This window comes from Canis aureus, chromosome 32 (genome assembly GCF_053574225.1).
Source record: "Canis aureus isolate CA01 chromosome 32, VMU_Caureus_v.1.0, whole genome shotgun sequence".
Classification (NCBI taxonomy): Eukaryota; Metazoa; Chordata; class Mammalia; order Carnivora; family Canidae; genus Canis; species Canis aureus.
In genome coordinates this window covers 42,837,901-42,858,648 of record NC_135642.1, presented here as the reverse complement: position 1 = coordinate 42,858,648, position 20,748 = coordinate 42,837,901, and the positions used below count along the sequence as shown (strand labels likewise).

At 52.2% G+C, this 20,748-nt stretch overlaps 2 protein-coding genes across 2 annotated transcripts in view; one reads left to right on the top strand and one right to left on the bottom strand.

Annotated features, from left to right (window-relative positions):
• Positions 1–9,233, bottom strand: part of SCAMP5 (secretory carrier membrane protein 5) — a 39,737-nt gene extending 30,504 nt beyond the window's left edge. The window contains exon 1 of the mRNA XM_077881941.1: positions 9,162–9,233. The gene's annotated coding sequence lies outside the window, so the exon portion shown is untranslated. The remainder of the gene's footprint in view (positions 1–9,161) is intronic.
• Positions 9,234–9,824: 591 nt separating this feature from the next.
• Positions 9,825–11,301, top strand: RPP25 (ribonuclease P/MRP subunit p25). Its single transcript, XM_077881942.1, has one exon. The coding sequence runs from the start codon at positions 10,007–10,009 to the stop codon at positions 10,646–10,648; it is 642 nt and encodes a 213-aa protein (XP_077738068.1). The 5' UTR covers positions 9,825–10,006; the 3' UTR covers positions 10,649–11,301.
• The last annotated feature ends 9,447 nt before the right edge of the window (positions 11,302–20,748 follow it).

Sequence of the window (20,748 nt, the reverse complement as noted above, 5' to 3'; positions counted from 1 at the left end):
TCATGCATGCTCTTTCTCTAAATAATAATAATAATAATAATAATCATCATCATCATCATCATCATCTAATTACATGGTAACATTAAAAAATTTATATTTTCCAAAACAAACACACATATAAAAGTAGTGAGAAGTATGGCACTGTTCTACAATTTTGCAGATCTCTTTAATATCTGGATTCATAGAAGATAACTGAAGTCCCATATCTGCTTCTGCATTTATTATTATTTTTTTAATTATCATTTCAGTCGGGGGAGGAGGCAGAGGCAAAGGGAGAGAGAGAATCTTAAGCAGACTCTATGCCCAGTGCAGAGCCCAACAGAGGGCTCGATCTTACCACCCTGAGATCATGAGCTGAGCTGAAATCAAAAGTCGACTCTTAACCAGCCGAGCCACCCAGTCACCCCTGCCTCTGCATTTAATCTGTTGAAATATCATATCATGCAATCTTTGGAAAATTCCACTGAACCTTTGTGAAATAATAAGAATGAAAAAGGCAAATAATGTATTAGTTTGTTATAAAAAGTTTTGACCTCTGGGGATCCCTGGGTGGCTCACCGGTTGAGCTCCTGCCTTTGGCCCAGGGCGTGATCCTGGAGACCCAGGATCAAGTCCCAAGTTGGGCTCCCTGCATGGAGCCTGCTTCTCCCTCTGCCTGTGTCTCTGCCTCTCTTTGTGTGTGTCTCTCATGAATAAATAAATAAAATATTTTTAAAAAATTAAAAATAAATAAAACTTTTGTTTTTTTAAATATTTTATTTATTTATTTATGAGAGACACACACAGAGAGAGGCAGAGACACAGGCAGAGGGAGAAGCAGGCTCCATGCAGGGAGCCCGATCCGGGACTCCAGGATCACACCCTGGGCCCAAGGCAGGCTCCAAACCGCTGAGCCACCCGGGAATCCCCTAAAAAAACAAAAGTTTTAATCTCACAGCTCTCCCTCCCCTCTCTCCGGCCAAAGGAAAGGTCTTAAGGATCTCCAAAGATCCCTGAATCACACTTTTAGAACCACTCGCTGTTCCAGACCATGTCTTAGGGTGGGATGCTGACTTTTCACACTCAAAGAAGCCCAGCACTCGTTCATTCGACAAATACTGTGCACTGAGTATCAGACACTGTTCTTGGGTGCTAGAGATGCAGCTGGGAACAGAACAAAGTTCTGGCCCTCACAGAGCCTACATTCTAATGGGAGAGATTGAAGGAGGAGGATTGTTATTTTAGGGTGGTCAAGGAGGCCTCTTGAAAAAGGTGACATCTGAGCAGAGCCTGCCAACTCTGAGGGAGCTGGTGGGATGCACCCTCCAGGCAGAAGGAGCAAAAAGTACAACAACCCTGATGCACAAGTATGTTCGTAGTGTTGGAGGAAAAGCAAGGAAGCTGGTAGGGCTTAAATGGGATGAGTGAGGAGAGCGGAAGATGAGGTTAGAGGAGGGAGGAGTGCTCAGACTCTGGGCATACTTTTTTTTTTTTTTAAAGATTTATTTATTTATTTATTCACAAGATACAGAGAGAGGCAGAGACATAGGTAGAGGGAGAAGCAGGATCCATGCAGGGAGCCTGATGTGGGACTCGATCCCGGGACTCTGGGATCATGCCCTGAGCCGAAGGCAGATGCTCAACCATTGAGCCACCCAGGCGTCCCGACTCTGGGCATACTTTAAAGGGATAATGACATGCATGAATCCATGCCCTTCTTTGAGGCGGCAGCAGGTTATATTCTCCAAAAAATGGCCACAGCAATATTTCTAGCCCCACATGTTCTCCCAGAACATTGCCATGTCCTATCAAGAAGTAAAGCGTACTTCCTTTCTCCTTGAACTTGGGCAGGGCTCAGTGACTTCCTTGATAACCAGAATGTGGCAGAAATGACATTGTGTGACACCCAAGGCTAGGTCATAAAGCACAACATGGTTTATGTCTGCTTCTCTCTCTGTTACTAGATACTCACCCTGGAATCCAGTCACCATGCTGTGACGAAGCGCAAACTAATCCAAGCAGACAAGACCACATGGAGAGGCCCACACGGGGATCTGAGGCTTTCAGGTGACAGCTAGCAGAACCAACAGACAAGCAGGTGAACAAAATTTCAGATTATTTCAGTCCCCAACCTTCAAGTCCTCCAGCTGAAGCCACAGATATCATGGAAAAAGAGAGAAGCCATTCATTGCTAAGCCCTGCTCAAATTCCTAACTCACAGGGATGCCTGGGTGGCTCAGTGGTTGAGCGTCTCCCTCTGCCTATGTCTCTGCCTCTCTCTCGGTCTCTCATGAATAAATAAATACAATCTTAAAAAAAAATTTCCTAACTCACAGAATCTGGAAGCATAACAAACTATTGCTTTACATAAAGACGTTTTGGATAGTTTGTTATGCAGCAATTGGTAACTAGAACAGAGGCCTCTTGCCATTCTATGTGACCTTTCCAAAGTACTAATCTAATAATATAGGCCTGATTAAAATCCTTCAATGACAGGGCCTGATCCTGGAGACGCGGGATCGAGTCCCGTGTCAGGATCCCTGCATGGAGCCTGTTTCTCCCTCTCTCTCTCTCTCTCTGTCTCTGTGTGTGTGTCTTTCATGAATAAATAAATAAAAATCTTTTTTAAAAAATCCTGCAATGATTTCGTAGGCTAAAGTCAAAGGTGGTGATCCCACCAAGGCATTAAAAAAATCTCAGCAATCACTCGGCCTTCTTCCCTCCAGGTTATAACTGCGCAGCTTTGAGATTCAGGCTGATGGATGGTAGTCCCAAAAGCAGATTAATAAGAAGGAAGTAATAATAGTCTGGCATGGGCAGTGCCTAGTTCCAAGAGAAAACCCAGGGTCTCCTTTACTGGCTATTCCCCCACCTCTTCCTCCCACCATAAAAAACAAAACAAAACAAAACAAAACTCCTGGTCCATGAGGGATTTCCAGGTGAATTTGTTAAAAGTTTAAGTAGAAACCGCAACTGTGAGCCACACAGACCTGTAGGTAAGTGTGTTTTAAAGTATGAGTTACTTGATGTGTTAGACTGTCCAGAGAATGGCCACCATTTCTACAAAGGCTCCCATGGCTGTATATGAAGGTCAGGCCTTCCGCTAAGAAGTACAATTTCCCTACAACTAGAATCCAGGCTGGATATTTATCTTGGTTTGACCAACAGACTGCAAGGGAAGTAATAATGTGTGGCATTAAGGCTTGGGCCTTGCAAGGCATCACGGCCCCCACTGTCATCTTTTGGGGATCATGCCACTCAAGAAATAAGCTTGAGACCATGTGGAGAAAAGCACAGCCTGCAGCCCTGGCCATTCCAACCAGCCCAGCTCAGTCACCACACATGTGAGTGAAGCCACCTGTGGTGTTCCAGCCCCAGTCGAGCTCCCAGCTGAATGCAAAGGAGTGACCCCAGCCAACATTGTGGTACAGAAGAACTGCCCAGCAGAGTCTAGTGAAACTACAGAGGCATTAGAAATAATAAATTATGATTTTTAGCAATGATGTTGTAAAGTAATTTGTTACCCAGCAATAGGGGGCTGAAACAGGTTGATAACATTTTTAAAACATGAAGCTGTCACATAAAACCATGACATTTTTTGGCTTGTTTTCTTGAAAACACTTGGTCTTCAGGGCAGAATCTGAAGGATGTGCACCCCCAACCCACAGTGAAGACATGTGGGCAGAAAAGACAACTACTTCAGAGATCTGCCTGTACCCATGACCTCTCCTGGAGGAGGCAGGAATGATGGGGGCTAGTGACACCCACTCACAACTCTATTACTTTTTCCGAGGCAGGTTCACCAGGAAGGCCATTAATCAGCAAATATACATAATTTCTAGGCAGAGGGAATTCTCCTAGAAACTCTGCAAACAAAATGATGTTCTTTCCCCTGATGAACTACATACAATTTATCTTCCGGGACAGTATGTACAGGGCACCTTGTGACTTACTTCGAACAATAGATGGCAGGCACACTTGGTTAACTTCATCTTTTGCTCAAAGGAAGGAAAGACATAATTAATTACCTGGTGGTAACAGGGAACCCTCATGGCCATAAAGGGGATTTGACCAAGCAGCTCCCTGAACTGGAAGGAGCCGCAATTCATCACCTTGATTTGGGGGCTCTGTTCTGGGCTGGTAGGTAGGATGGGGGATGAGGTGACAGGGGTCTTAGATAAAAAGACCCGTTTCTATTCTCACCACCACAGAGAGGTAGGGAAGGGACAATTGCTTGGAAGAGAGGTGATCCAGGGAAGAGAAGACTGTTTCCTGGCATCTTCCCAGGGCTCCAGACCCTGCCTGCCTCTACAGCAACAAAATGATACGGTTTATCATAAGCCTGACTCTAACAGGACGTGATGGGAGAAGGTTCTGTATATGTGATATTGAGAAAAGCTGAGACAGCCACTCCCCATTGAAATGAAGCCAAAAGTGTTAAATCACACACAAGCAAATTAAAGCCACTGGGCCCGCATTCCTGCCTAACAGCTGGGGCCCGACAGTTCTGGCTGCCTCATGGAGGTGAACATTCTGTTCTGCCTATGTTGTTTGCTTTTTTGTTTTTACCCCACCTTCCATCTGCCCCCAGCTTTACTGCTCAGTAGCTGAGTGCGCAAAGGGTTTGTCCTGTCTCTCAAAAGTAAGAGTAATGATCCCATAGCAGTACTGGGGGTATAACCTGAGACAATTCCAAGAGGTAAGTACTATTACCACTTACATCCCCATTTCCATTTAACAGGAGATGAAAGTAAGGCACAGAGAAGTTCCAAAGCTTGACCAAGGGCACAGCTAGCAAGGGGCAAAGCTAGGATTCAAACTCAGGCAATGGGCTCCAGAGTCCACACTCTTAACCACCCCACTAGCTGCTTCTGGGTGTTGGATGGGCAAGCATTTTATAACTTGTGGGAAAACTCAGTGCACCCCTGATGGATAGTTTTAATTCTAGGAAGGGATAAACTAAGCACCCTCGCTCTATCCCAGGTCAGAGCTGGAAAAGGAAGAGCAGCCCTGGTGCCCTCCATCCCAGGCGGAGGAGAACTCTACCCTGGAGTTCCAGGACCTCCGTTATGGATAACTAGGGAGGCTGATAGTTGATGGCTTTCAGCCCTGCTGCCCCTTCCTCCTCCAGGAGGGGTCTACTGCCAGGATTAAGAGCAGATTCTGGGGATACCTAGGTGGCTCAGTCAGTTGAGCTTCAGACTCTTTATTTCAGCTCAGATCATCTCAGGGTTGTGATATCGAGCCCCACATCGGACATGTGCTGAATGTGGAGCACACTTAAGATTCTCTCTCTTCCTGGATGCCTGGGGGGCTCAGCGGTTGAGCCTCTACCTTCGGCTCAGGGGATGATACTGGACACCCGAGATCGAGTCTCACATCAGGCTCCCTGCATGGAGCCTGCTTCTTCCTCTGCCTCTCTCTCTTTCTCTCTATCATGAATAAATAAATATAATCTTAAAAAAAAAAAAGATTCTCCCTCTCTTCTCTTCTGCCCCTCCCCACACTTGTGTGCATTCTCTCTCTCTTTTTATTTTTTTTAATATTTTTTTAATTTTTATTTATTTATGATAGTCACAGAGAGAGAGAGAGAGAGGCAGAGACATAGGCAGAGGGAGAAGCAGGCTCCATGCACCGGGAGCCTGATGTGGGATTTGATCCCGGGTCTCCAGGATGGCGCCCTGGGCCAAAGGCAAGCGCCAAACCGCTGCGCCACCCAGGGATCCCTCTTTCTCTCTTTTTAAAGATTTTATTTATTTATTCATGAGAGACACACAGAGAGAGGCAGAGACACAGACAGAGGGAGAAGCAGGCTCCATGCAAGAGCCCAATGAGGGACTTGATCCTGGGACTCCAGGATGGCACCCTGAGCCAGCCAGGCATCACCACCCCCCTCAAATAAATAATCTTTAAAAACAAACAAGCAAACATTTATTAAGTGCTTTCTGTATGCCAGGAAATACATTCAGCTTTCCTGATTCTTTCCACATATTTGCTTCAATATGTTGATTCCTGATTGCCTCTCCTCCTAAATTTGCCTCCCAAATACTCCCCTTCTGCTGCGGTTTCAAAATATCTGCACATTTTTTGAACCTGTTTCCTCAGGAAATAGAACCTAATTCCTCTTCAGAGGAAGCTGGGTTACAAAGTGCACTGTGGCTTCCTTCTCATCCTGTCTCTCTTTTCTCTGTCTCTCATCACTTGCTCTGCAGAAACCCACTGTTATGTCATGAGTACATCTATGGAAACATCCAACGTGATAAGGAACTGAGGCCTCTAACTAACGTGAGTGAGCAGGAGAGCAGTTCCCCCAGACTCAGTTGCCATCTTGGCGGTGACCTCAGGAAAGGCCCTGAGCTAGAACCACCCTAACACGCTGTTCTTGGGTCTGTAGCCCTCAGAAACTGTGTAAGATGTGAATTTGTTTCAACCTGCTGAGTTTGGGGGATAACTTTTTATGCAGCAATAGATAATCACTGTACCTTCCCCACTGTAGAAACCCCCACTCTCCCCAAAATCAACTCAAACCCTTACTGGGCAGCTTAATCATTAGAGTTTCCTTCTCTCTTATACTCAGGTGAGGTAGTAAAGTGAGTCAGAGCACCTGCATTCAAACACCTGTGGTTGCTGCTTTTTAGCTGTGATGATTAGGCAAGTTACTTAACCTCTCTGTGCCTCAGTTTCCATATGATGGAAAGGGAGATTATGAAAACTGAATCAGGGAATAGATCTTTGAGAGCATCTGGCCCAATGCTGGGCACTTGGTAGGTGCCTGGTAAGTCTGAGCTCCCTCTGGCCCCCTTCAAAATTTAGTTTTGCATGCTCCCAAGTCCTTGCCCAGAGAGGCTAGGACTAGGACCAGCGCTTTAGGAGCTCCCCATGCTCATTCTTCCTACTACTGGAGACAGAGGAGGAGACCTGTCCTGAGCCTGGGAGGTTCTCCCAATCTTGGGGTGAGAAGAGATTTGTCCACTGAGGCAGGGTGCACTGCTGGAAAGGTCCTTTTGCAAGGCAGGGACTGGTGCTGCATTAGCTGGGCTTGGGCTCCAGCCTAGCCACCCCTCCACCTCCTCTGAGAGTGCAAGGACTATAAGCTGCCACTGACAGTGGCATATAGGAAAACTGCTCTTGCCAAGGTTTTGCCCATTTTCTTTTCTCCCTCATCTCCCTTTAAAATTTTTGTAAAATTTTTGTAAAATGTATTTTAATCTCAGATAATACATGAAAAATATTCGCCGACATTCCTGAGAATTTACCAGCCAAGTTCCTAAGACTGCTATGTGTCTCACAGCCAGTTTAAGAGACAGGTGCCTACGTTAGCCCCATTTCATAGCTCAGAAAATCAAGGCGCAGGAGTTAAGCAAATTGCCCAAGGTCACACAGAGGCAAAGAAGCTCATGCTGCACGGTCAGTGCCTCCTTTACACAGGCTGTTCCGAGGCTCCGCGCTAAATTCTGTGTTCAGTAGGTCTTGAAGAGGCTCAAAAAACTGGATGCTGCCTCAGAGGTAACAGATGCAGTATGCTCTTTTCTTAAAGATATTTTAAAATACATTTACATCTACAAACACGCACATATGGAAATAGATTTCTCCCCACCCGTCCGCCTTAAAAAAAAAAAAAAAAAGAAAAATACTTGTGGCCCCACCCAGCTCTTTTATTTTTTTTTATTTTTTATTTTTTCCACCCAGCTCTTTTTAACAGAAAGCCTCGACCGTCTTTCCACGTTTCTCACCGTCGCGGGGTCGCGGCGCAGTGATCTGCCCACCTGCCCGGAGCCTGAGCCCTCTGCTCCGCTCCCATCTGCGGCCGCCGCTCCCCGGGGCGCATCCTCCCTCCGCGCGGCTCCCAGGCCGCGTCCGCTCTCCCGCACCGCCCTCCCCGCCTCCCCCCTCCCCGCCCCCGCGCGAACCTTCTCGCCTCTCCCTGCCCCCCCCCGCACCCCCGCGGCCCAGCGGGAGCGCACAGCCGGCGGGCTAGCACGCGCGTTGACAGGGTAATGAATGGCTTCGGCGGTAATTAGCGACCCTGCGGCTAATCACGATGTACATTTACATTTTAAGTGCTGCAGAGGGAGCGGGGAAGGGGGGGACGCGGGCCCTTCCCGCGCTCTCCCTCCCCTGGGGAGCGGAGTGAATCCAGCGCCCCACAGCTGGCGGGGCGGGGGGGGCGCCTTGGAGGGCCCACCCGGCGGCCGCGGAGCAAACCCGGAGCTCCCAGGCACCTTCCGCCCAGCCGCAGCCCTAGGCCCTCCTAGTGAAGGGCCGGCGCAGGCTTGCATGCCCCTGCGGATGGCGAGCTCGCTCCTCCCCGACTCCCCCCCCCCCCCCCCCAGTTCCAGGGCTGGCTCCCAGGCCGAGCCGAAACAGCTGCCCTCTAAGTGCCACAACTACCCCGCGCTAACGGAATGTGAGGTTCTCCGCTCCCCGCCACGCGCTGCAGGCCGCCTGCGTGTTGTCTGGAGGCTGGGGTGCCTCGGCCTCCGTGGCTGCCCCTCGCGGGGCCCGCGGGAGCTGGTGCACAGCCCCAGTCGCGGCTCCAAGCGGAGCACGACCCCGAGGGCCCCGAGCCCAGCGCGCCGAGTCTACCCTGCAGCCGTTCCCCGAGGGCGGTAGCGGGGTCAGCCCGGGGTCTGAACAGCAGGGGCCGGGACCCAGGACAAACCCGATGCCGAGGAGGCGACAGGAGCGGTGGGAAGGGAGAGGGGCACCCCGGCAGGCAGCCCCGGGCTCAGGGCCGGGCCCCGCCACCCCCAGGCCCTGCCAGGCCGCCCGCACTTTCAGGCTTCCCGGCCGCGCCTCCGGGGCTCGCCCCGCGCTGGTCGCCCCCACCCGGGCCGGGGCCGCCCCACTCCCCCGCCCGACGGCGCGGGCCAGGGCAGCGCTGCGGGGGGCCCAGTGCCTGCGAACTTCGCGCCCATCCTGTCCTCCCACCCCAGCCCCCGCTCTGTCCCGCCTCTCCCGGCCGGCGGGGTTCCCGGAGAGGGGCACCCGGTGGCTCCACACCGCCTCCGCGGCCTCCACTTCCCACCTGCCACCCTTCTCCCTCTCAAAACCTGCCTTCCTCGGGCCTCCTTTTTGGAAATGGACCCCACCGGGTGTCAGGGGGCCGCGGCTGACCGTCAACGAGTTCCTCCCGGGACAAGGGGGGGGTCCACGTCACCAGGGAGCAGCGCCGGGCTTACCCCAACAGTGGACGCTCCACGCGCGGAGGCGGCCCGGCGCCCTTGGGAGGGGCTCTCCCGGGCTCGTCCCACGCGCCGCAGGGGCAGCCTGGCCCACAGCCTCACCCCCGGCCCGGGCCTGCCGGGGTCCGCGAGCTCCAGCTCCGGCTCCACCCGTCCCCGGCCGCCGCGACGTGGCGCTCCGAGGGCAACGCGGGGGGCAGCGCGGGGCGCAGCTGCAGCCGGGCCCCCGCACTCTGCGGCTCGCGCCCCCGCCGTCCTTGAGGCGGGAGGAGCGGCTCGGGCTCGGGGGGGACGGGGCGCAGGCGTTCCCCCGGGGGGCGGGGGGCAAAACCTCCCTGCGAGGGCACGGGGGGCGCAAGGGCTGGGGCGCCCGGCTCGAGGCGGCTTTGGCGTCGCACACACAGTTTTTACGCAGGTCGCCCGTTGACGAGGGCTGGCTCAGGGAGGGCAGATGGCGACTCCGGGGGAACTGCGCCCCGCAGCTCCGCCCCGGCGCCGCCGCCGCACCTCCCCGCGCACCGCTCCGGTGGCGGGACTCGGGACTGGATCCCGGAGGCGGCCGGGGCTCGGGCGGGGGCGGGGCCTGGCGGGGGCGGGGCCTGGCGGGGGCGGGGCCTGGCGGGGGCGGGGCTCCGGGCTCCGGGGCGGGGCGGCCGCTGAAGGCGCGGAGCCCTGGGCGCGGAGAGCGCGGCGGAGAGCGGCGCCCGCTGGAGCCGGTCGGGGGCGAGGATCGCGCCGTCCCAGCCCGCCCGCCGGCGTCCGCGGCGCTCCCGCACCCCGGTACCTGCGGGCCCTGGCCAGGGGCGGCGGCGGCCATGCAGCCCCAGGGCTGAGGCGGCCCCATGGCCAAGTCCGCGCCCCCGCGGTCCCGGCAACGACGGCGCATGGAGAACTTCCGTAAGGTGCGCTCGGAGGAGGCGCCGGGGGGCGAGGGGGCCGAGGGGGGCGGCCCGGGCTCCGGGCCCTTCGCCGACCTGGCGCCGGGCGCTGTGCACATGCGGGTCAAGGAGGGCAGCAAGATCCGGAACCTGCTGGCTTTCGCCACGGCCAGCATGGCGCAGCCCGCCACGCGCGCCATCGTCTTCAGCGGCTGCGGTCGAGCCTCCACCAAGACCGTCACGTGCGCGGAGATCCTCAAGCGCCGCCTGGCGGGCCTGCACCAGGTCACGCGGCTGCGCTACCGGAGCGTGCGCGAGGTGTGGCAAAGCCTCCCGCCGGGGCCCGCGCCGGGGCACAGGCCTGGAGAGCCGGCCGCCAGCCTCAGTGTCCTCAAGAACGTGCCCGGCCTCGCCATCCTGCTCTGCAAGGACGCCCTGGATCCGCGCCAGCCCGGCTACCAGCCCCCGGACGCCCATCCGGGACCCTCGTCGCAGCCCGCCGCGCCGACGTCCAAGCGGGGCCCGGGGGGAGCCGCGGCTGCCGAAGGCTCCGCCAAGCGCCTGCGACCTGAGCCCGGGACCGCGGAGGAGCGTCCGACGGCCTGAGAGCTCGCGGGGCCGGCCCCCCCTGCCCCCGGAGCCCCGACCTTGAGCCGCATCTCCAGCCTTTCATGCCCCGGTGCTCGGTGCCCGGGAGGTGCTCGGGACGTAGCTCCTCGCGCCGTCAGCACCGGGCCCGGGGCCACGGGGCGGGGACCCCAGGGAAGCGTCGTGGGCGCTTGGCTGCTCCGCCACTTGGGCTGCCTGGAGACGCAGAAGTCCACCGAGCCATGCCGGGACCTTCTTCGGGGAGGGGACGGTGGGCAGGGGGACTCTTGAGCCTTGCCCAGGACCCCCGAGGATTGGAGGCATCCGGTGTTCCCGAGGACAGTGTGTGGCCCCAGGAGAGCTCTTGGCACCCTCTCCACCGTTGGCGGCTGAGGCAAGGGGCGAGGAAGGACAGCAGACGGCTGGAAGGCAGGACAGTGGGAGGGGGGGGCGGTCTATGTCACCGGGGAAGACCTCTTCCTCTCTAGTTTCCTTACCCTGCTGCTGTTAAGGAGCATCCTGCTATCTTGGTGCAGGGGCGTCCCCATGGGCTCTAGCTCTCTTAACAGTCCCCCTTCCCCTGCTGGCCCAGAAGGACAGACCCCAGACAGAACTCTCTGCCTTACCCCCTGAGCTGGAGTCCTGCTTCCAATAAAACAAACACAAAAATGGCTCTGGCCCCAGGTTTCTTTCTTAGCACTTAACCTATGTGGAAACTGCTTTGGCCTGTGGCCTTGGGTCTCCATCACCTCCAGCCTGCAGTCTTGTTCCAAGGTGGAACAAGGGGCACGTTGCCCAGTCCCTGGCCTCTTCTCTCAGCTTTCTGTCTGGCTCTAGGCTCAGGGGCTGGTAGCCAGAAGGGGGCCTTTGTGCCCCCCCCCCCCCCCCCCCCCCCCCCCCCGTGCACCACCACTGAGGGAAAGAGAGGAGCTCATTGCTTTCCTGGGAAGGCAGGCAGGCTGGCAGGCCCCAGTGAACTCCCCTGGGGGTCACTGCCAAGGGAGGCACACCCCACCGGGCTCCCTAAACCTGCCGCCTCCTGCCAATTGACAGCCATATCCAGAAAGCTGGCACCAAACCCCTCCTCGCCATCCGTAGGATCTCCCCTTCACTGCTCTCTCAGAAAGGACAGCACACCCTTGGGAGAGGGGGAGGAGACAGACTGAGCACAAATCCACTGCTGGAAATTACTATTCAGCAGAGAAGCTGGAACTTGGGCTGTGAATCACTGCAGGCTCCCTGATAAGCTGCTGCCTCCAGCCCTGCACAGCTGTCTGTTGAGAGATAACAGCCTCGTAAGCCTCTGGGTCCAGCTCAAGTCAGCTGGGGCTGGGGGTGGGGGGAGGAGTGCTGTGTGCCGGAAGGACTTTGGCCAGTGAAGGCGGACGGGGTGCTGGGGGGGCACGTAGCCCCAGGATCTCAAGCAGACCCTACCACTTGCAACTTAACAGCAAGTACGGAAAGAAGATGGGGAGGAATGTTGCTGGCAAGACCCTGAAATCAATCACTCCAGTGACAAGAGGTGAGTCTCCGCAGCTGACAGGAGGGGCTCTTTAGGGAGTTCCTCCCCCACCCCTACCTCCCCTTGAGCTTTGGATCAGTGAGCCCCGTCCCCCAGACTCAGGCACTGTCTGCCCTCCCCAATTTCTTGATGAGTCCTGCAAAAGGCCAAGGGGTTTATGTGTGCTTGTCCGACCCTCACGGGTGGGTGGTCCGAGAAGGTTGGAAAAAATCCACTAGCCTGACAGCTAAGCTGCCCTGGGCTGATCCTGGGCTTGTGCATTGAAAGTAAATGATGAAACTTGGAAGAGGTCCTGCATGGTAGACTCTTAAAGAAGACTGGTCTTGGTTCTGGAAAAGGGCCAGCTTTCCAAAACCAAGATCTGAAGTCCTGATTGCCAGGTCAGCAGGACCACGCAAGCAGAGGCTTTCTTTTCTTGTTGGTAGGGAGCAGATTAAGTCCCTTTCCTGCCTAGAGATTGTTTCCTCACCTTCAGAGCATTAACCTGCCCTGATGGTTGACTGAGTCTCTGCCGCCCATACCAGAAAGCAGGTTATGAAACCTTTTTAGCACCCCCACTCCACCCCCGCACGTTCAGTTCCTAGGCTTTTGATAGGTACGCACAAGGACAGTAGAATCCAGCACACCTGAGCATCCTACCCCTGCCTTACCCATCCTCTGGCCCTGCCGACCCAGGAGCAGGCTCCGAAGGAAGGGGACTGATACCCCTTTGCACCCCCACCCCCAAGACCGAGGGGGGAACCTGAGAAGTTCTGGGATAAGGGGGGTGGCTACAGGAGCACCTCAGGGATAGCTCACTGACTACTGGCAGAAGTGGAGGGAACGGAAGCAGCTCTGTGAGACCCCATCTTTCCACTAGTGACCTCTGTCTGGGAGCTTTCTGGGCCGGGTCTCGGGGCACTTGCAGACTAGGGGTGGCAGTGAAGGCTCACATCCACAAAACTGTCAGGTCACAGTCAAAGTCTATTTGGAAACATAAATGTATCTATCAGCCAAGGCCAGAGCTTGTGGTCAGGTGGGCAGTGGAGCCCTAGCTGGGCATTAAGGGATGTCGTGTTGTGGTGCCGGCTCCTAGGCACACGGTGTGGCGGGGCAGGGCAGGGAGACGTGTAGGGGGAAGATCACAGTATAATCCGACATTGTTCCCACCTCAAGGATGTCCCAGTTAGGGGCACCTGGGTGGCTCAGGCCCAAAGTGTCTGCCTTTGGCTTAAGTCGTGATCCCAGGGTCCTGGAATCAAGCTCCTGCATCAGGCTCTGTGCTCAGCGGGGAGTCTGCTTCTCTCCCTCTGTGCTTGCTCCCCCTCAAGTAAATAAATAAATCTTTAAAAAAAGAAAAAAGAAAGGAAAGGGACACCTGGATGGCTCAATGGTTGGAGGCTGCCTTCGGTTCAGGTCGTGATCCCAGGATCCAGGATTGGGTCCCACATCAAGCTCCAGTGAGGAGCCTGCTTCTCCCTCTGCCTGTGTGTCTCTGCCTCTCTCTGGGTCTCTCGTGAATAAATAAATAAGTCTTAAAAAAAAAAAGGAAAAGATGTCTCAGTGGAAAGAAAGTTGCAACACAATGCAATGATAGTGGGAGAAGGTGAGAGCTCTGAAAAGGGGCACTTAATGCATCCAGAGATGCTGATGGAAGTGGTTGTCCAAGGATCAGGAGGAGTTAGCCACCAGAATGGGACCGGACAGGCAATTCCAGGCAGAGTACAGAGAAGTGATGCTGTGTCTGGTGTAGAGGCAGCCACAAGTAGCTGAAGGGTACCTGGCAAGAGGCAAGTGGGGCTGGAGTACCAGATGGGAGCCAGGTCACTGGGAGCCACCCTGAAGGAAATGGGAGGCCAGTGGGAGCCAGGGAGTGCCCAGTCTGATTGGCATTTGAGAAGGATCCCTCTGACACCTGTGTAGGTGGGGGGTGGATTGGAAGGAGCCTGACCATCCTGGTCACAGGGAGGTAAGAGATGGTGCTACAGGATTCGTTTTACTTTGGTGCCTTTGCTTCTTGGTCACGCCACTTCAAAGAATGAAGAGGTGGCCAGGCAGAGTGGTGGGCAGTCAAGCAGGGTTTGTTGAGTGGTAATACAAAGCTCCCCAAGAGGGAGGGGACCGGAGAGGGTTGCCACAGGAGTTCCTAAGTCTAGGGCTTGTTGGCGGGCTGTTTTCACCTGATGAACCCTCCCTGAGCCTATCATCCTATCAGGTTTTTGTCACCTAGCTATCTCTTGGGAAAGGGTGGAGGACTCCTTCCAGAGTAGTGTCAGATCCTTTTAAGGGTGTCCCCACTTGCCTGCCTTCCAAGTATCCTTCATCAGTGGGACCTTGGGACCATGGTAGTAGGGAGGGAGACGGAGCCAGATTTGAGAGCTTCCCCAGGCTAGGCAGGATTTCACAGCCATTACGGCCAGGTCAGAGTGGGGCTTCTCTAGGCATTGACCCTACCCTGGCCAGGGCTTGGCCTGCTATCTTGGCATCCTAGGGAACATGCTATATAAGGGCCAAACAATAAAGGGATTTTTGGAGGGGAGGAGGTCCACAGCTTCAAATTGGTAAAAGCTTTAAGAGCTGTTACCCACTGGCCATGAATCTCCCAGGGCGTGTTCACTGCACAGTAGGGGGAAAACCCAGGTGGGACACTCTCCCACCCTTACCCTTTAACACGAAGCCTCCCACCCCTCTGTCTCCCAGCCTCTACCCCATTAATCCTGCAGTTTGGGTTGTTACTACGCCCACACTACTAGGAATGCTCTAATTCCCTCTATTTCACTGAGATTTTGCAATACCTTCAGGTGTCCCAAGAGAAGGTTAATTGATAAAAGGGAGGGAAGGAGGAAGAATGGGAGGGAAAGGAAGGAAGGGAGGGAGTAAATACAGCAACAGGAAGGTCTCCTTGGTGACACCAGGTTTCTTCTTAGAGCACAGATCTTAGTTTGTAATTGCGCCCTCATTAGTGTGATCCTCTGGTGGTCAGTCACCCCAATAAACCAGAAGCCATGATTGAATGGTTCCCACCTGCCTTGCTCCCTACCCAATCTTGGCACATGAGAAGCCTACAGAGCTGTTGACTGAATGAATAAAATCTAGTTGAGCCAGATTTATGAACTATTTTGATGCCAGATCAAAGTCCTTAACTGTCAAGTGCCATGCACAGAGCCCAAATCTCCCCCTGTGCCCACCACAGCTTCTCTTCCCATCTGGCCCTTGGATTGTACCTGGTTTTAGAAACTAAGTATCACCATAGTGATTGGGTGTGTAAGTCCAGCATTAGAATCCTGCTTTTGTTTGATACTTCCTGATTATCCTAGATATTTGGGGGGGTATTCCCCTCCCAAAAGGTATGTTGAAGCCCTAACCTTGGTACCTGTGAATGTGACCTTATTTTGAAACAGGGTCTTTGCAGATGTAATTAATATGTAAGAAGAGGTCAGACTGAAGTAGGGTAGGTCCTTAACCTAGTATGACTGGTGTCTTATAAAAAGAAAAGAGACAGGGGATCCCTGGGTGGCTCAGCGGTTTAGCACCTGCCTTTGGCCCAGGGGGCGATCCTGGAGTCCCGGGATCGAATCTCGCGTCTGGCTCCCGGCGTGGAGCCTGCTTCTCCTTCCTCTTGTGTTTGTGTGTGTGTGTGTGTGTGTGTGTGTGTGTGTGTCTCTCTATCATGAATAAATAAATAAATAAATCTTTAAAAAAAAAAGAGAGACATGTAGAGGGAACAACACATGAAGATGGAGACAGAGATTGGAGTCACATCGCTGCAAGTCAAGGAATGCCCTGGATTGCTGGGAAACAACAGAAGCTAAGAAAAATGCATGGAACAAAGTCTTCCCTAGATCCCTCAGAGAGACCATGATCCTGCCAACATCTTGATTTTGGACTTTGAGCTTCTAAGAACTTTGAGAAAACAAATTTGTTGTTTTAAGTCACCCAGCCCGTGGTACTTTGTTATAACAGGCTTAGGAATCAAATACAATATGTATTCTCACCACATTCAGTGGAAATAGGGAAGAGGAATGTAGGGTGTTTGCCAAGGTCTTTGTTGCCAGAATTTCCAGTCCTGCATGGAGAGAGGCTCTCTACTCTGCAGGCCCATGCTAACAAATGTAATGCCTGGCGTCATATGGAACATAGAGGCTTTGGAGAAGGTCAAGCTAACTGTGATTTGGGGCAAGTTAATTTTTCTCTGAGCCTCAGCTTTCTCATCTGCAAAATGGGCCACATCACTGTGGGATAAAGGGTATAATATCTTGCTTCCCAACTACAGTTCATCAGAATCACCTAGGGTACCTGTTAAAAATACAGATTGCCTGGGCTGAACTCCAAACTAAAGGGATTAGAATCTCCTAGGAAGGAATGGAAATGGAAATTTATTGTATTTAAAGATTTTATTTATTTATTCACTTAACACAGAAAAAGAGAGTACAAGCAGGGAGAGTGGCAGAAGGAGAGGGAGAAGCAGGCTCCCCACTGAGCAGAGACCCCAATGCAATATGGGGCTTGATCCAGGACTCCTGGAATCATGATCCCAGCCAAAGGCAGATGCTTAACAGACTGAGGTACCCAGGCACCCTGGAAATAGGCATTTTAATAAGATCCTTATATGATATTTTGTTTAAGGAATTTATTTATTTATTTATTTATTTATTTATTTATTTGAAAGAGAGAGAGATAGAGAACAAGCACGGGGAGGGGCAGAGGGAGAAGCCGACTCCCTACTGAGCAGGGAGCCTGCTGTCGGGCTCAATCCCAGGACCCCAGAATCATGAGCTGAGCCAAAGGCAGATGCTTTAACTGACTGAGCCATCAGGTGCCCCTAGATCATCATATGATTTTTGATAGTTAATCAGGGTTGACTATTCTTTGAGCTAAAATATAGAGAACAGCACTCACATTGGTAAGAGAGGCATGAAATTAAATCCCCTTTTCTGTCCCTGCACATTCAGCCAGTTTGAACCCTTTTCTGGAGAGAAACGTAACTGTTGAAGAACTGTTATGAGCTGCCCCCTAGGGGCGGTTCTGGGAGACAGAGACTCCGCTCCAGGAGCTCGCAGGCTGAGGGAGATCACTGTAGAAGAGCCACTGAAGGACACAAAGCACAGAGCTTCCCTGCCCTGGGCCCTGTTTCCGGAAAGGAAACTGAGGGTGTGGAGCCCAGCTCAAACAGCTACAAAGACTTAGCTTTCTTTGTTAAAAAAAAAAAAAAAAAAATTGGGGACTCAATTTTTGGGTGGCTCAGTGGTTGAGCGACCACCTTTTGGCTGAGGGTATGACCCTGGGGTCCTGAGACCCAGTCCCACATCAGACTCCCTGCATGGAACCTGCTTCTCCCTCTGCCTGTGTCTCTATATATCTCTCTGTGTCTCTCATGAATAAATAAATAAATTGTTTTTTAAAAATTATAAGGATGTAGAAAAACTGCAACCTGAATACATTGCTGGAAGGAATGCAAAGTGGTAGAAGCTGCTTTGGAATAGCTTGGCAATTCTTCAGAGTTGAACAATAGAGGGGCGCCTGGGTGGCTGAGTTGTTAGGCATCTGCCTTCAGTTCAGGTCATGATCCCAGAGTCCTGGGATGGAGCCCCATGTGAGCCTCTCTGCTCAGTGGGGAGCCGACTTCTCCCTCTCCCTCTGACACTCCCCCTGCTTGTACTTACTCTCTCTCTCTGTCAAATAAATAAACAAAATCTTTTAAAAAACAGTTACCATTTGACCTGTATTATACTCCTACATGTATACCTAAAAGAACTGAAAATAGATATCCATAAGAAGACATGTGCATGATGTTCATAGCAGCCTTATTCCTAACAGCCAAAACATGGAAACAACTCAAATGTCCATAAACTGATTTTGAGTTTATGAGTGGGTAAACAAAGTATGGTATATCCCCATAATAGAGTATAATTCCGCCATAAAAATGAATGAGGTACTGATTCATGCTACAACGTGGATGAACCTCGAAAACATTATGCTGGGGATCCCTGGGTGGCTCAGCGGTTTAGCACCTGCCTTTGGCCCAGGGTATGATCCTGGATCAAGTCCCATGTCAGGCTCCCTGCATGGAGCCTGCTTTTCCCTCTGCCTGTGCCTCTTCCTCTCTCTCTTTCTCTCTGTCTCTTATGAATAAATAAATAAAATCTTAAAAAAAGAAAGAAAACATTATGCTAACAGAGATACCAGACACACACACAAAAACACATATGGTATGACTCTATTTATATGACATGGCCAGAATAGACCAATCCATAAAGACAGAAGATAGATTAGTAGCTGTTTAGGATGTGGTTGGTGAGTGCCATTGGGTAGAGAGATTCTTTTTGGGGTGATGAAAATGTTCTGGAATTAGACAGTGATAGTGATTACACATCAGAGTGAATATATTACAACTGAATTGTACACTTCAAAGGGGTGCATCTATGGTATGTAAGCCACATAGCAATAAAAATCATATCCTTTAATAATTTTCTGATTAAAAAGTAATATTTTAGGGACACCTGGGTGGCTCAGTGGTTAAAGCATCTGTATTTGGCTCAGTGTGTGATCCTGGAGCCCCAGGATTGAGTCCCACGTCAGGCTCCCTGCATGGAGCCTGCTTCTCCCTCTGCCTGTGCCTCTGCCTCTGTGTGTGTGTGTGTGTGTGTGTGTGTGTGTCTCATGAATAAATAGATAAAATCTTTTTTAAAAAGTAATATTTTAGGAAATTACATAATAGATATAAGTAAGTACAGTGTGAAAAAAGACCATTAAAGCCTCCATTTAATGGCAGCCCCACAGGATCACCTTTGAAGGCTGCTTCCTTCTTCCTGATTCTCAGGTGACCAAGGTGGATATTTGTGCACATCACCTCCATGCCCTTTTCTCCATATCATAACCTGCCCTGCCCTGGTTAAATAACTATAATTTTACAACAGGAAAATACTTTTCCTAGTTACCATTTATTGTGCCCTGTGTGCCCACTGGGACAGTGTTTCCCATGCATCACATATATGACATCTTATGTAATCTGCCCAATAACCTATTGGATAGATTCCATTATTATTCCCATTTTATAGATGAGGAAAGTTTAGGAAGTGAAGTAACTTGTCTAAGGGCATATGGCAGAGCGGTAATTCAAAAGCAGCGAGAGGGATCCCTGGGTGGTGCAGCGGTTTGGCGCCTGCCTTTGGCCCAGGGCGCGATCCTGGAGACCCAGGATCGAATCCCACGTCGGGCTCCCGGTGCATGGAGCCTGCTTCTCCCTCTACCTGTGTCTCTGCCTCTCTCTCTCTCTCTCTCTCTCTGTGTGTGACTATCATAAATAAAAAAAAAAAAATGAAAAAAAAAAGATTAAAAAAATTGTATAAATTCTGTTCTTTAAAAAAAAAAAAAAAGCAGCGAGAACATCATTCTCTCATGTACCTTCCTCCTTCATCCCCATCCCTCTGGCAGTGGGATCCTCATCACTGGGACTGCTCACGGGGGGCCTGAGGACAGGGAAGCATGTAGGATCAGTCAGCCTACTGGCCTCAGGCACCACGTCCAGCCTTGACAAGCAGCATTCACACTTTCCCAGTATACACTTTGTTCCTACCAGAGAAAACAAGAGTTTTCCTGGACTGTGATCTTCCCTTTACTAGAAATTCCCAGGGTGTAGGACGCCAGGGAGGCTCAGCAGCTGAGTGTCTGCCTTCACCCCAGGGTGTGATCCTGGAGTCCTGGGATGGAGTCCTGCATCGGGCTCCCTGCATGGAGCCTGCTTCTCCCTCTGCCTGTGTCTCTGTCTCTCTCTCTGTGTGTCTCTCATGAATAAATAAATAAAATCCTTCTTAAAAAAATTCCCAGGCTGGAACAGCACCTTTATCCACACAAGCTCCCCAATATTATCATTGGTCCCCTCTGCACACATCAGAAGGGGCTCATCACACCTCCTCCAGGATGAAGGCTCTGGGCTGCAGCAGAAGGTGATGGGCTCATCAGTTGGTGGCCAGGACGTCCCTGAGGCATCATCTGGTGAGGGACGTCCCTCCCGAAAGGCGCTCAGGTGGCAAAGCAGGGTGCTATCCTAGGTGGGTCAGTGTGGTCTCAGGATTCCTGGGTTCACAGGAAGACTGGCGGTGCCTGAGTGTGGCAGGTTTCCCAGGCATCGGAGTAGGGAAGCCAGCTGCAATCAGCGAGCCCAAGAGTGGGCTCTCCGCTCGGGGTTGCCATATATGGCATACCTTAGCATGGTTGGGCAACTGCTCTCTGAGCAGGAGCCCAGCAAGCAACAGAACCACTGTGATGAAGTTTTGGGATATAAGGGAGGTTTGGGGGGTGAGGTCCGGAGTTGATGACCAAGAAAAAATTCTTGAGATGTCTTTGGTGCAAAATGGTGGTTTTATTAAAGCCCAGGGCCAGGACCCACAGGCAGGAAGAGCTGCTGCTGGGGCCTGTGAGGGGTAGCTGATTATATACCTGAGGGTTGGGAGGAGTTTGAGGATAGCGCAGTCTCTAAGGAATTTTGGAAGCAAGGTTTCCAGGACCTTGAGGGGGCCAGCTATTGTCGAGAAAGGTCAGTGACTACTGTCTATTAAAACCTGAGTCATGAGACCCTTCAGATGGATATCAGTGGACTTTGTGCTTGGGGGATGAT

What these genes read in the sequence shown, in the direction of transcription:
- RPP25 (XM_077881942.1), top strand. Translation starts at nt 10,007, where the DNA reads ATGGCCAAGTCCGCGCCCCCGCGGTCCCGGCAACGACGGCGCATGGAG.